At 44.2% G+C, this 14293-nt stretch overlaps 1 protein-coding gene across 4 annotated transcripts in view; it reads right to left on the bottom strand.

The window, feature by feature from the left end:
* Positions 1-14007, bottom strand: part of Cobll1 (cordon-bleu WH2 repeat protein like 1) — a 146131-nt gene extending 132124 nt beyond the window's left edge. For all 4 annotated transcript variants that reach the window (XM_050122204.1, XM_050122214.1, XM_050122212.1 and 1 more), the window contains exons 1-2: positions 13879-14007; positions 13236-13362 (exon numbers count right to left, since the gene is read on the bottom strand). In XM_050122204.1, coding sequence (XP_049978161.1) covers positions 13236-13362; positions 13879-13888 — 137 coding nt within the window. In that variant the 5' untranslated portion in view covers positions 13889-14007. The remainder of the gene's footprint in view (positions 1-13235; positions 13363-13878) is intronic.
* Between the last annotated feature and the right edge of the window lie 286 nt (positions 14008-14293).

Here is a 14293-nt window from a genome sequence, read left to right as displayed (position 1 = left end):
GCTTTACACTGTTTGACCTCCCTTCTGGACTCCCAAGCAATAGTACCTTTGTCCTCCTTACATGTCCCTGAGAGGATCTGCTGGAGCCTGCGAGGCTGTGCCTCATTCCCAGAAAATGCCCTAGAGCCACAATGGCGTAGCAGCTCTGTGCTGACTAAACCTGGACACGTTCCTCACCCACCACCCGAATCTCACTGCATGATGAATAATGCTAGAATCAACAGAGGGCTGGGCCCTTTGCGCCAACACGTAAAACATCCCAAATGCCTCTCACGACGGGAGTGATTGGCAAAGCACAGGAACTTTTACAAATCGCTTCCTTGATAGGAAATCTCTCTCAAAGCACACAGTGAAAATGGACAGATTGGAAGTTACGACATGCTCACCACTTGGTCCCTGTCTGTGAAACAAAAGGCCTCTGGTATCCTTTTTTCCCTTTGTAGGGGCCCAAACCATTACTATCAGTAATTTACTTCACCTTTGTGTCCAAACCAGCTCAAATATTGTGGGATTCCAGAACTGTGGTCTCTAAGCCACTTAGCTGACAAAGTCATTATAAAGAACCAATGAATGACCTAATTCAATTTTCAAATACTCCACTGTTGACGATTGGCCCCCTTATCCCCTTTCTGTCTTTGTCTTTCTCTCTCTGATTTGGAGAGAAGCTCTTGCTCAGAACAACAGGTAGACCTCAAACTACACATATAGCTCAATTTGAGCTTACAGAAATCCTCCTGCCTCGACCTTCCTTACTGCTGAGATTACAGGCACTAGCTGCTACAGCTGGCCAATTTTAACTTCAAATGTGCTTAATGGGTAGAGAATGGATTTGTGTTATCAAAGGCTATGACTAGTATTCATTTAATCCCAGAAGCTTTTAGCAGCACCATCAATTCAAGCTTGCAGCCTTCTCCGTCTGTAAAAATGCAAATCCCAAAATGTTGCACCTCAAAAATGTACCTAAAATCATGAATTTGACTTCAAAATCCTAAAAACTTCTCTAAATAAATTCAAACCCATTTGTTTTAAGTGCTGGAAATGCGTTCTCAGACTTAACAACTCCCAGGGCTGCGTTTTCTTAGCATTCTGTATGAATGAAGTCCTTATACAGTTCAACAAAACATGTAACTGCATACTTGGAAGGTGAGAATCCCTTCTGAACAGCGCACCTTCCAAAGCAGACTCCATTTCAAAAAGAAAATATGGATAAGGACAGTGAACTAGAGGTGGAAATACATTGGAGAGAGAAAATTTGTCCCGAATAGGATGTTAAGGGGAAAGTGAGTATATTTCCTTTCAGATCACCTGAGTTAAATATTTTTTCTGTGAAATGATGGCACAGCTCACACTTTCCTAGATAGAAAAACAGTTCATAGGGAAGACGCTAGGACAGCAAAAGCGAATCTACAAAAGAGAGAAAACAGAAAAGTGTGGGGGCTGTGGGAGGAAGTGCCTGCCACACAAACATAAGGGCGAAGCTCAGATCTCCAGCACTGCGCGACAAGATGGGCATGATATGGTACAACAGACATCTGTAACCCTAGTGCTGGAGCAGAGACAGGGAGATCCCCAGACTCTGTGGTCAGCACTCTAGCCAACTGGTGAGATCTGAGCTCAGGGAGGAAGACTTTGCCAAAAAAAAAAAAAAAGATGGAGAGCAATACACCTATGTACACCCATGGTCAATCTCTGGCTTTTCCACAGAAGCACATGTGCACATGTGCATACACATAAGCATGCATTCATGCACTGTATATAAGCACTTATGCAGAGATAAAGTCTGGTAGCATATGACCCTAAAAGAAAAATCAACATTTTTAAACGCACTTCTTTTCCCTTATAGACATTCCTTTCTGCTACTTCCAGCTTCACTCTCTCGAAGCACGGTAAAAAAAAAAAAATCAAGAGCATCTAACTGCTCTCTGGAGACCGAGAATGACACATCTTAGGATGGAGGATGTTTGGGGGGGGTGACACATAGGAAGGAACAAGAGCTAGGACAAAGGCACTGGACAAAGCCAGGCTTTGCTCAGAAAGTTTGCAGCCACCCACCAGAGTCACAGAGAGCAGAGAGAGCGGCCCAAGGACAGAAAACAGAGATGTCATCCTCTCAGACAGCAAGTGGCAACTGGGCACAAAATAATAAGGCAGGGACACCAGGCTGCTTCTCTGACATTCTATTCTGCTACCACTCCTATCCCTTTTCACAAGTGAGAAAGTGAACTCAATGGTTCCCATAATTACCCTGACTACTGTTGATCTGATTGGTCCGGGAAGCGCGGCATATCCAGTGAGCCCAGAATGGAAGGGTCCCCGGTCATTTTCCCATTAGCAGCTCAATTTCCTGTTTTTCTAGACTATTTGAACTGACACACAATCCCAACAGCTGTTAAAACGCTGGCTCTGACCACCACTGCTCCCCCTGGGCTCATCTAGTCCTTCCAGACTTCTGTTTCTGCTGAAATAATAGCATGTGTTCGTGTGCACGCAGACAGTAGACAGATGGAAATCCTCCAGGACTGGCCATAAATTCCTCACCTAGGGTTGAGGATCTTAACTGCTTCCTTAGAAATAGATCTTGTCATACAGACAGAAGCTATGGCATTAGGCCATAAACGGAAGCGGTGGCGTTCGCAGATACACCCAAAGGCAGTCAATTACTTGGTGTTTGTGAGGGTTCATCTCAATTGTCAGCTTGATAAACTGTAGAGTCACCTGGAAGAGGAGCCTCTGGGCATGCCTGAAGGATAATCTTGATTAACTGAGGTGTACCAGGAGCTTGGTGCCATTGCACAGACTAACATTCTGCACAGAGTCAAAAGGAGAAAGGGAGCTGGGCAAGCTAACGTCACTCTTCTCTTCTCCAGCTGTAAACTACGGCTCCTTTTGTCTTGACTTTCCCACTGTAGATGGGCTGTACCGATGAGCCCTAAGCCAGAATGAACCCCTTTCTCCCCTAAATTACTTTCATCAGAGTATTTCATCACCAGCAACAGCGAAAAGAAACTTAAGACAGCATCAAGTTTTCAAACCAACCACACTGGGAACAGTTTTTCCACCATGGTGCCAGCACACTTTAAGATAAACTTAACAGTGTTGGCACTTCAAAGTCGATCTACACACAAGATCAGAGTCACTATGCACACCCCTATCATGAACCCAAGCTATTAGAACTCAGGTTCATGTTCAATAATACCTTAAAATCTTTCCCAAACATCAAATTTTCTCGAATAGGGAATTCTTTTAAATATTCTTTTAAAATAATGACTCTATTAAATTAATAATGTCCAAATGACACGTTTTCTACAAATCTGGGGAAATTTTAACAAATAATTATAAATAAATAAATAAATATAAAATAACATGTCATTTTATCCCATACTTTGAAAACAATACAGGATTATGGTCCGATTGAAAGCAATGCAGGGTAAATACAGGAAATTCAAATGAGGGACTCAAGTCATAACCAGGGCCTTCATTCTCACAACCTGGAGGCTGCACACTTGAAAGGCTTCATGGGGCTCCACATTTTCTATACAATAAAATTGAGAAACTGACCCAAATTTGTAGTTCAGTAGCTTTTCTCCTATCACACTCCTATGAGTTCGCTTCCTTTTCCTTATGGAAAGACATGGAAATAATCAATGTATCACCTACTACATGACAGTGAAGAGCGAGACACAATTTACTGTCTGGAAGCCATGGCGACTTCGGTTCTGGACAAGAGGTATTCACTACCTAAAGTCCACTCAATGCTACAAATCGATCTAGCTGCCTTTCCATTCTTTACCGTCTCAAACCTGAGACCACCACCCCCTTTAACGCACTGGCGAAGACACTTCAAAATTCACTTCCAGTTTCTGGATGTTTGAAATCCATCCCTAAAGCTTTAAAATGATGGGCAGCATTGTGAATTCAGTCTGTGAAAAACCAGCAACCCCAGCTTAGGTCTCACATTTCCTAAGGACCAGCCAATCACTGAAGAGCCTTTTCCCAAGCAGGCATTCCTCAGATAGGGAGCTTGTATGCAAAACTGGAGCCCCTTGGCCCTCTATAAATAGTCCTGGGAAACTTCATTCTCCCATACTTTTAGTTTGTTTTTATTACAACAGATGGGGAAAAAATTTAGCAAAGCAGTGTCATGAAATAAAAAAAACGCTCATAGCTATCATACTAAAGTTGGAACACTGAAAGGCCCAAGGCTGAGAAATATCTTGAACAACATTAAAAATATTGCTGGAAATTATAAAGACAGTTTGACTTAACTTCTGACTCCAGGCACACACGTACATACACGCACATACACACACACAGAGAGAAATGTAAAATAAATTAGAAAACAACAGATACCATGTTCATTTCTTCCTGGGCATTTATGTCTGAAAACTGTACCACATCTGCCATTATTTGTGAAGCTTTCCCTAGCACAGGCGTCTAAAAGTCCAGCCGATATAAGATAATGAATATTAATCCAATATTCTCTAAATGTTAAAATTCAAATCCATTTGCCAAGGGCCAAGTCTAGCCTTCATTTGAAAAGGAAAACCAATTTACTATTCTGCAAAACCTCTGATAGATGATATATTTTCTTTTACGAATGTATAAATCATTTAGAGCCAACTGACATTTGTGTTCAGTATTTAAAAGTAAATACTTTTTTTTTCAATTAAAAAAAATCAATACTTCATGTTTTCCCTTCATAGGTGAGGCTGGGGGGGGGGGTCAACCAAGTTTTGCAAGGAGCATCTGAATGTGCACGTTTTCAGCTCTGCAGGCTACAAGACCATAATCTGGTCTGCTCAATCGCATTGTGAACACAGTATGCAAAAGCATGGGTGCCAGCCAGTTCAGTTTCTCCAAAACACTGGTAGAGAACAAGAAATTAATTCCAAAGAATACCTAGGATCAAAAACGAAATTTTTTTTTCAAAAACACTTAAAGTACTTGAACAGATTAAATCTCCCAAGAAGATAGAGAAGAGGCCGAAAGAAGATACATAACTGAAAGCTGCATGACTTTCACTAACCAGTATAAATTATAAATCAAACACAGAATAAGACGCACTGTCATAACACTAGGTTGGCTACTACCGGCATGAGGCATGACCAGAAAATTATAATTGGTGAGAAAGTGAAGAAATTATAAGCTTTATCTACTGTTAATCAGAATGTAAAATGATATAACTATTGTAGAAAAACACTATGAAAATTCCTCAAACAATTAAAAAGAGGTAGGCATGGCAACACATGCTTGGAAACCCAGTAAACGGAGGCAGATGACAGCTCTGGCTGCATAGCAAGTTTCAAAAAAAGCCAGAGCTATGGAGTAAGACCCTGTCTCCAACAATTAAAAGGCATTTAAAGACTGCAGCCATGGTAGCAACACACCCATGTTGGGAAGCTGAAGCCAATCTTGAGTTCCAGGCTGATCTGGACTACATAGTGAGGCCCCCTATCTTGAATGGAGGAGGAGGGGAGGGAGGGAGGGAAGAAGGGAGAGCAGGCTAGTGGGCTGACAGGCAGACGCAGATGGTATGAGACGCCAATTCCACTTCTCACCACCTATCTAAAAGCCGAGAGCTGGGTCTCTAAGTGCTAATTGTACGCTCACATTTATAACATCACTACTCACAGTAACTAAAATATGGTAGAAACAAAGCATCCACAGATGGATGACTGGATCTTTACATACAAACATATTACTGACCAACACAAAGGGATGAAGTGGTCCTACATGATACAACATGCAAACACTGAAGCCATGCGAAACAAACAGGTCACAAAAGACCATTATATCCCACTTATGAGAGACGGTCAGTAGGGTCAAACGACAGGCAAAAAGCAGAATGGTTGCTCGGAGCCTCCAAAGGGGGAAGCAGACCACTCTTGCTGAATGAAAATTAACAGAATATGGAGATGGGAGTGATGACTGCAGAGCAATATGGTTAATACAATACAACTTAACGTACACATCCAGACCTCTAAGACAGTAAATGTTATGCCGTGGTTATTGTTTACCGTAATTTTAAAAATGAAAATAAGAGACCTGTCTTGACCTATATATAGGTCACCATTTGTCAGGCCACAGTCTGCAACCCCACGCGGTAGGTATGGTATCTTAAGTTCTAAGAATAAACAGAACGTTAAGTTGGCACCAAAGTACTGATGGTATCATGTTTCATTTTTTTCCCTACACATTACAGATAATTTCTTCAGCAAAGTAGTTACAGTCAGGAGCCAATTTCCCAGTGTCTCCCATCCAAATCGTTTCATATAAAAATAAGAACTAAACTGAGGATTTGACAAATTAAATGATAAGAAGTCTCAATAAGATGCTGGGTGGTGGTGGCAGCACATGCCTTTAATTCCAGCACTTATGAGGCAGAGACAGGTGGATCTCTGAGTTGGAGGCCAGCCTGATCTACAAAGTGAGTTCCAGGATAGCCAGAACTACACAGAGAAACCCTGTCTTGGAGGGGACAAGGATGGGGTGGGGTGTACGGAGGCTTGGTTAGCACTGCTATGTAAATACATGCTACAAAATTGTTACCATTTCCTGCTTGACTCACTCAGAGGAAATTAAGATTTTTGAGGGAGAAACTGAGTATTGTTTTACTAAACAATTTCATGCTTCTCATTTGGTAAGGTCTCTTATTTTTGAAATTTTGCTGCAAATAAATTTCACAGCCACATGACACACATAAACACCTTGTCAAGTAACAAAGGATTGCCATTTACTAGGAGTATAAGCTTTACTGTGAGTTTGGAAACATAATTTACCAAAAATAGTTCACTGTGGGCTCCAACACACAGCCCAAGTATTTAACCTCCTTTCCAATGGCACATACTTCTATAATCACTGGAATGTGTAGTATTTTTTAAATATATAAAATGTAGACATTGTTTTGAAAAGAACTATGAGAATGAACTTTGAGACCACATGAAATAAAAACCACTTTGAGCCAGGTGGTAGTGCACGCCTTTAATCCGAGTACTTTGTGAGGTGAGTTCAAGGCCAGCCTGGTCAACAAGAGGTAATTCCAGGACAAGCTCCAAAGCTACAGAGAAACCCTGTCTAGCAAAAACAAACAAACAAACAAACAAAAACCTCTCTGAGTCCTTAGTCGTAACACCAGAACTAATAAATGACACAGTTGTAAACTCAGTGTGTTATGCTGTTGAAAGACACAGCTTTGGAAGCAGATCTTGCTTCCAATATTCCCACGTCTACTGGTGTTCTGTGATCATAGATGCTAATTCAGCAAGTATAAGATGAAGTTAATACACTTCCTCAAAAAGGACAGGCAGGCAGTGATGGTGCACTCCTTTAATCCCAGCACTAGGGAGCCAGAGGCAGATGGATCTAGCTAGCTCCACGACAGCCAAAGCTTACAGAGAAACCCTGTCTCAAGAAACCAAAAAGGGAGGGAAAAAAAAGCAACCATGTAAAACGTAAAAAATACTTTGCATAATGCGAATAGAATCTTTAGAAACTCAAACTTAGTTCTTTAAAAAACAGCAGTGCTCCCCTCCCAACATCAGCTGGTGATGCCAACCAATCACTCAAAGCCAACACCATGCCCTTGGCCTAGACCAAGCCAATCAAACCAGAACAGGCAGGTGTGTGAGGAAGAGCAGACTTTGGTTTTGAAGTTACCTGGGTGGTTCTTCCGTTGAAACTTTAGGCTAAATATTCAACAGTTAAACTTTAGAACCAAGAACGCACCCAAACAGAGGCAGAAGAAAACAGTAAATTTTTTCTTCATTGTCCCCAGCTCTCCAATTAACGCCACTGACAGAAGCCGGGAAAGCCAAGCGTGAGTCTGTGAACCCCTGTCTATTCCAGACTTGCCTCGCAATCACAACAGTAAGATCCTTCAAAGCAAGGTCAACTAAGACTCTGACATTTACATTTTGAAAAGTCAAAAATGAAAAAAATATATAAATAAAAGCTTATCTGGGCAAGTAAAGAATGCCAGCCTATGCACATGATTCCAAAGATAAGGTCTCAAGCTGAGGTCAGCAATCACGCTGCCTTTTCTCGGTGATTAACACCAGGGTCCTGAGTACTGAGACACAAAGTTTGGATGCCTTTCCTCCAAGGGAATAAGCATACTCTTCTCTGTGGGGATCAGGTCCCAAGGCTCCCGTGGAAGTCTGAAACTGGAGCTGGTTCTAAACCCTTACGATACTACCTCAGAGAGCTTAATCTATAAATCTTAATCTATAAACTAGGAATGGTGAGGTGTTGGTAACAACAAAAAGAACATGGAACATTATCATAACAAAGGTTGTGGGAGGTGAATGTCTCTTTCAAATCACCTTGTACTTTCAATTCAAGAGAGCCCTTAACTTATTTGTGACATAGCTAAATTTTCAGATTCATAAATCCTGGAATACTGGGACCATCATTAAGTAAAATGAGTGTTTCTTCCTGGTTTATTATTATTATTATTATTGACCATGTCTCACTCTGTAGGTTGGCTGGAACTCATGGCAATCATCCTGCCTCAACTTCCCCAGTCCTGGAATAACAAGCATTAAGACACCTAGAAAATAATGGTTTCTTTTTTTTTTTTTCTTTTTGGTTTTTCGAGACAGGGTTTCTCTGTGGCTTTGGAGCCTGTCCTGGAACTAGCTCTGTAGACCAGGCTGGTCTCGAACTCACAGAGATCCGCCTGCCTCTGCCTCCCTAGTGCTGGAATTAAAGGCGTGCGCCACCATCGCCTGGCCAAATAATGGTTTCTTGACCCTAAAACACTATTGTGCTTTATCGGCTTATGTGACAGCCAAGATGGCTACCAAGGGATCAATGGTAGCCAGCAGAGACAGAGTGTGGGTAAACAAACTCACCTGCTGGGTTGGTTAAGACAGAATAACTCCAGACGGCACAATATGTCATCACGCTACTCAGGAAGAAATGCGACTTAACATTTACGAACCGTTTCTTTCTGGAATGCTCTATGTAATATTTTGCGCCCATTACTGAGCACAAGAAACTTTTAACTACTAACACTGGCTATTCACAGTAGAAAGGAAAATCACGTTTGGTTACTACCCTCACCTCTTAAAACCTTTCAACTCTCCAACCAGTGTCTCAACAGTGCTTGTCACTTCAAAGACACACCAACCAACCCAGCATTTCCAATCAAGGAAACTAGTAAGTGATAATAATATTCATGTCACAGTACAAATTAAGCCAGCTCACTTTCTTCTCTGTGAGAACCTATAGAATAGACACAGAGAGACGATAGATGCCAGACAACGAACGTACATAGAGGATGCATATTATGTGACACCTATGAATATTCAGAAGGAAAATTACTTAGATGAATTCACAATGCTATGATTTGGGCGGAGATCTGAGAACTGGACAGCTCCTACAGTCAGAGGAGGGTCTGAAAGCATTCACTATGGAGATGACAGCACACTACTTATAGAAAACAACTCAGCTGAGTTAATCAGCAGGGAGCTGGTTAAAGCATAACTAGTTGTTTACCATTACCAGCTTAAACCATTAACTAACTTCAAGGCTCAAATACTCTGACTACATTCTATATTGGGTTGGTCTGTTGGAACTAGTGCTAGAACCGAGTTCTAATCAATTGCTTTTTGCAATTTTGTTTCAAAATCTGTGTGTGTGTTTAAACCATGTAAGTAACATGCAAACTTTAACCTAGTATCATAGCACACACAAAACCAGAATTTCCAAGAGGTTGATGAGGGAAGATCGCGAGTTCGATGTCAGCCTCCACTTAGCAGGGCTCACCACAAGACAAACAAACCCATGGGAAAAATAAACAAACATTTAATCTCAAAGTAAAATCAAAGCTGCTGAAATTCAGAGGCTCTGAAGTCTAAACTCAGCAGCATTTTTCAAAGTCAAAAAGGCAAGCCTACGCGAAAAGGAGCCAATGACTAGGAGTGGATACTTAGAATAAAAAAGAGAACTAAGAAACTAATGAGGGACTACAGAGGTGAGCCAGAAGTCAGGGTAAAATGCACTGGGTGTGGTCACTAGAGCAAAGACCCCTTGAGGACCAGCAGGTGGTCACAAGGCAGTCACAACCTCTAAGCAGGTGGCTCCCATCTCTCCCAGATGTCTCACCATGCTATGCTGTGACTTAAATCTATGAAAACACTGAGAAAAAAAACTTAAGCTACCATAACTTTTATTGAGACATGCAATATCACAATTATTAATGTTTCAAAGAAGCAGTAGTAGCCAAGGGGCTACGTTTTGTTTTCCTAAAATAATGCTACTCCCTGAATGTGCTAATATGTAACAAAAACAATGCGAGCTGGAAGAGGGAGACCAACCAACTTTACTGTAAACACTGTACTGCAGGTCCATCTTAAGTTACAATCAAATAATGCCTGTGACTGGGTACTTCTGGAAGAAAAGAGTTGTGTTTGGCTACAGCTGGAGAGGCTAAAGCCAGAGTGCAGGCAGCCCTATCTGTCCATCAGGTGAGGGCTTGCTGGCTACACCAGACAGTGCAGGTACCACAGCGGAGACCATGAGAACCAAAGCAAAAGGAAGCAGAGAAAGCCAGGCTCACTTTACAACAGTACTCTCTACTCGCAGCCAACCCCTTCCATTAATATTCCCTAGTCACCTGTTAACGGTACCACCTCAATTCTGTTTTATTGGGGGGAGGGGGTGTCAAGTTTCCAAACAAGGCACCTCCATCAGAAAACCATATCTAAACTATAGCTCTCCGCTAGTGAGTCAACACCGATGGTTTGTTAAAACATAGGGTTTTGGTTTTTTTTTTTCCTTTTAAGATCTTACCATGTTCAGGAGACTATTCAAATCAGTGAGCACAATGAACAGTCACCTCAAACTTCAGGTTTTCCTAATTGGCTCAGGAACTTGAACAGAGGGTTTCCTCTGGTCCCCTTTGTGAAATAGTAGCTGCGTTGATTTGTCTTTCAAATAACCTGTTACAACAGCGTGCACCTTGGGAAATTACAGACAACAGAGAACCTCTTTTAAGTAGGCCTCACCAGCTATTAGGCTATTGAGTCATAATATAATTAGTTATACAGTAAGGAACCAACCTTCAAAACCAACAATTATATTAAAACTGCACCCTGCCACCTCCTAAATACTCTTATTTTCCACAATTTAAACCTTTTTAAATGTGTGTGTATATAGATATATGTGTATATATACATATATATATATGAAAAATCCAAAGTTAAGACGGAATAACCAACAAATATAACAAGCACTTAGAATTACATGCCAATAGACAAATAAGTAGAAGAAGGCAGGCCGCTAGGAACTCATTTTTAAAAGGATGCTGTCAGGTATTATTGTAGCTCATGTATTGCTGCACTTTTCCAGATTTCTTAAGTTTGGGAGGTTGAGGCAAAGGTTCTTTGAAATATTTTCTTCGGTGAGGTGTGCTGGTGTATACCTGTAATCTCAGTACTTGGGAGATAGAGATAGGAATTCAAACTCTAGATAAAGTTCCAGACCAGCATGGGCTAAACAGTATCTGACTCAAAAATAAATAAATTATGTAAGTTTTAGAAACAGCAAAATGTTTCACTGAGAAATTATATGCATACTCCTAAAGAACCCATGAAGTTTAGCCTCCAAGCTCTCAAGTGTACCTTGAATATTCCCTAGAATACCTGGGGTATTCTAGGCTTGTCACTAGAAAACTCCTTGTGTACTTCTTCATCACGGAGCTATCTGAACTCACCCATTTTACTTCAAAGCACATCATTGATTCCGAGCATTCGTAAGTGCATTTTGTTAATTTTCTATTTTTTAGAGAAGTAATCTATTACCAAAGGCACCAATGCAACTCTCCGTCACTTTGTGAGAGTTGAAGTCTTGTGAAAGGCAGTTAACTAAATCTCCAGCTGTTTCCAGGTCTTGTTCTAGGCTCGTCTGAGCAATACATTGAAAGGGTAAATGGAATGATACACACTAGGATCTGAATAGTGAAAAAAAAAAAAACAAGGCCAAAAGGGGAAAAAAAAAAGTGGAGATCTACATCAAAAGGGACAGTAACATGGAGAAGGTCAAAATTTAGAGGAGAAAAAAGCGAATTCAGACACTGCATGTTTCCTCTACGTAAGAATTACACTAAATATCTGTTAGATTAGTCATGTGGCCTTGAGAGTCTTCCACGTTTCCTCTAGACAACTGCCAATGCTCGCGCGGCCTCTGATGAATAAACATGCTGTGACTTGCTCCTAAGGAAACGCCTGTCATGTTCCAGGGAAAAATGACTTCTTCACTCTTAAACCAGGAAGAAAAAAAAAAAAAAAAAAAACTGAACGACTCTCATTCATTGCTTACAAAGTCAACGGTTCCTTAATGTTCCTATTTCTGGAATGTTCATATTCTGTTTATGGCATTTCTACGTTCTGATTAACATAGAAAAATGAAAACTGCCTTATGGGAAAGAAGGTGCATGTCGGGACGTCTTCAACTAAGACGGTCAACTAGCTTGACCGTTTACCACGACAAAGGTTACTTACTCTAAAGTTCTCCTCGGCCCTTGCGGGACTACCTGTTCTCACTATTGTTTACCCAAACGTTTAACAGGGTGATTTCTAGCATATTTGGCAGGCAGGCATGCTTCATTTAATATTAACTCACCATGTGACATCCCCTTCCCCTCCAATCGCTCCTCAGGCACGTGACGATTAAAAAAAAAAAAGTATAGCTGTTTGCCAATGCGACTTTGCGCTTGGTTTTGGCATCACCAATTGGCCAGAGGCACACACACACACACCCCCAGTCAGAGGCAAGCACCCCGCCTGCTCCCGGAACTGTCAAGCCGGGCTGACAGCTGGCACACCTTGCAGCGCCCTCCGTGGGCTTTCAGAAAACCCCTTCTATGCAGTCACCTTGACAGTATTGATCCTCCTGGGCCTGAGCCCTCGGCCAGTGGAACTTTTCCTTCCTTTCCTGGAGCGCATTTACAGGTGTCGCTCCCCAGGCTCCAGAGCCTCAACAAGGAACCCTTTGTTACCACTTTTGCTCCGGGACTCCTCACCCAACGCCTGGCATTCGCCTGTCCTTTTGCCACCCCGGTCGCAAAAGCCTGCCCAAACCACTGAACCCCCACCCCGGGGACACCGGGGAGGACGCAGTCTCCCGCCGCGTGTGGCTCGGCCCGGGAGCTATGCGACCCTGCAGGGAGAGCGTTGCGGGTTGATGAAACGCGCCGAGGCCTCGGCAGCCGGGAGGGTGACTCCTCTGCTTACCCGACGGAGCCCGCGGGTTGCGGGGCGGGGGTGCGGGGCGCGCTGCGGGGTCCGGGATCCGGAGCGCTGCGGTCCATCGCGCTGCTGCTCGCTGCGCGGGCTCGGGCTTGGAGGCGGCGCGTCACTGCTGGGGTGGGAGAGGCCGGCGGGTCAGGGCGGGAGTGAGCCGGCCCAGAGCCCGCCTAGACCCACGGCTGCCGGGGGCGGACCCGCCTCCCCTGGGCGCTTCCACCTGCGGGCCGGTCCCCGCCCGGGGGCGCCTGCAGCGAGGAAGGCCACAGGTCCCCGCCCCGGCCGCAGCCCGCAGCCAGTTGGCGGCGGAGGGGCGGCGCGCAGCGGCCCCAAATGCGAAGGAGGAGGAGCAGGCTGGGCGCGGGACGGTCGCCACGCCCGCAGTCCTTGGCCTCTGGCGGCCCGACGCGCACGAACTAAACCCCTGTGCAAACTTTCCCCGCGGAGCGGCGGAGCGCAGTGCCCCCGCTTTCCTAAGCAGCTCCCCGTTCTAGGGGACCTGGCCCGTCCAGTCCGCACGCAGCCCGCCCCGAGCTCCGTTCCTCCCCCGCACGGCTGGCTCGGACGTCCAGAGCGAGCACGAGGCGGAAAGTGGCAGTACCCCGGCCGCAGCGCACGCGCCCCCACTCACCCTGTCCCATGGCCGTGCCCTGAGCTCAACGCCGCCTCAGCCGCCTCGCGCCTGCAGAAGTGAGGCTGACGAGGTCGGCATCGGAGCGAGCAGGGCAGCCAGCCGGAGAAGGGGACGGGCAGGGCGGGCGGGCGGGGACGCAGAGCAAGGAGAAATTTCCTCCCCTTCTCCCCTTCTCCCCACCCCCCCGCCCGGAGGCACGCGGCTTTAGGGTACCGCGGGCGAGGCTGGAGAGCAAACTCCTGGGGGGTGCATTCTAGTCCCCACCGCCAGCGCGTCGCTTTGGGAAGCTCCGCAAAGCCGTGAGGGACAGTAGGGGACAAGGAGGGAGGGTACCTGGCCTGCAAAACCTGAATGAGGACCGGGACCGTCACAGAAGTGCAGACAGCAGCTGGCAGACTGAGTCCTGCGGGCT

This window comes from Alexandromys fortis, unplaced genomic scaffold (assembly GCF_014885135.2).
Source record: "Alexandromys fortis isolate MF-2015 unplaced genomic scaffold, M_Fortis_MF-2015_v1.1 scaffold_8_9099976_23576923, whole genome shotgun sequence".
Classification (NCBI taxonomy): Eukaryota; Metazoa; Chordata; class Mammalia; order Rodentia; family Cricetidae; genus Alexandromys; species Alexandromys fortis.
This window is presented reverse-complemented; position numbering and strand designations above follow the sequence as displayed.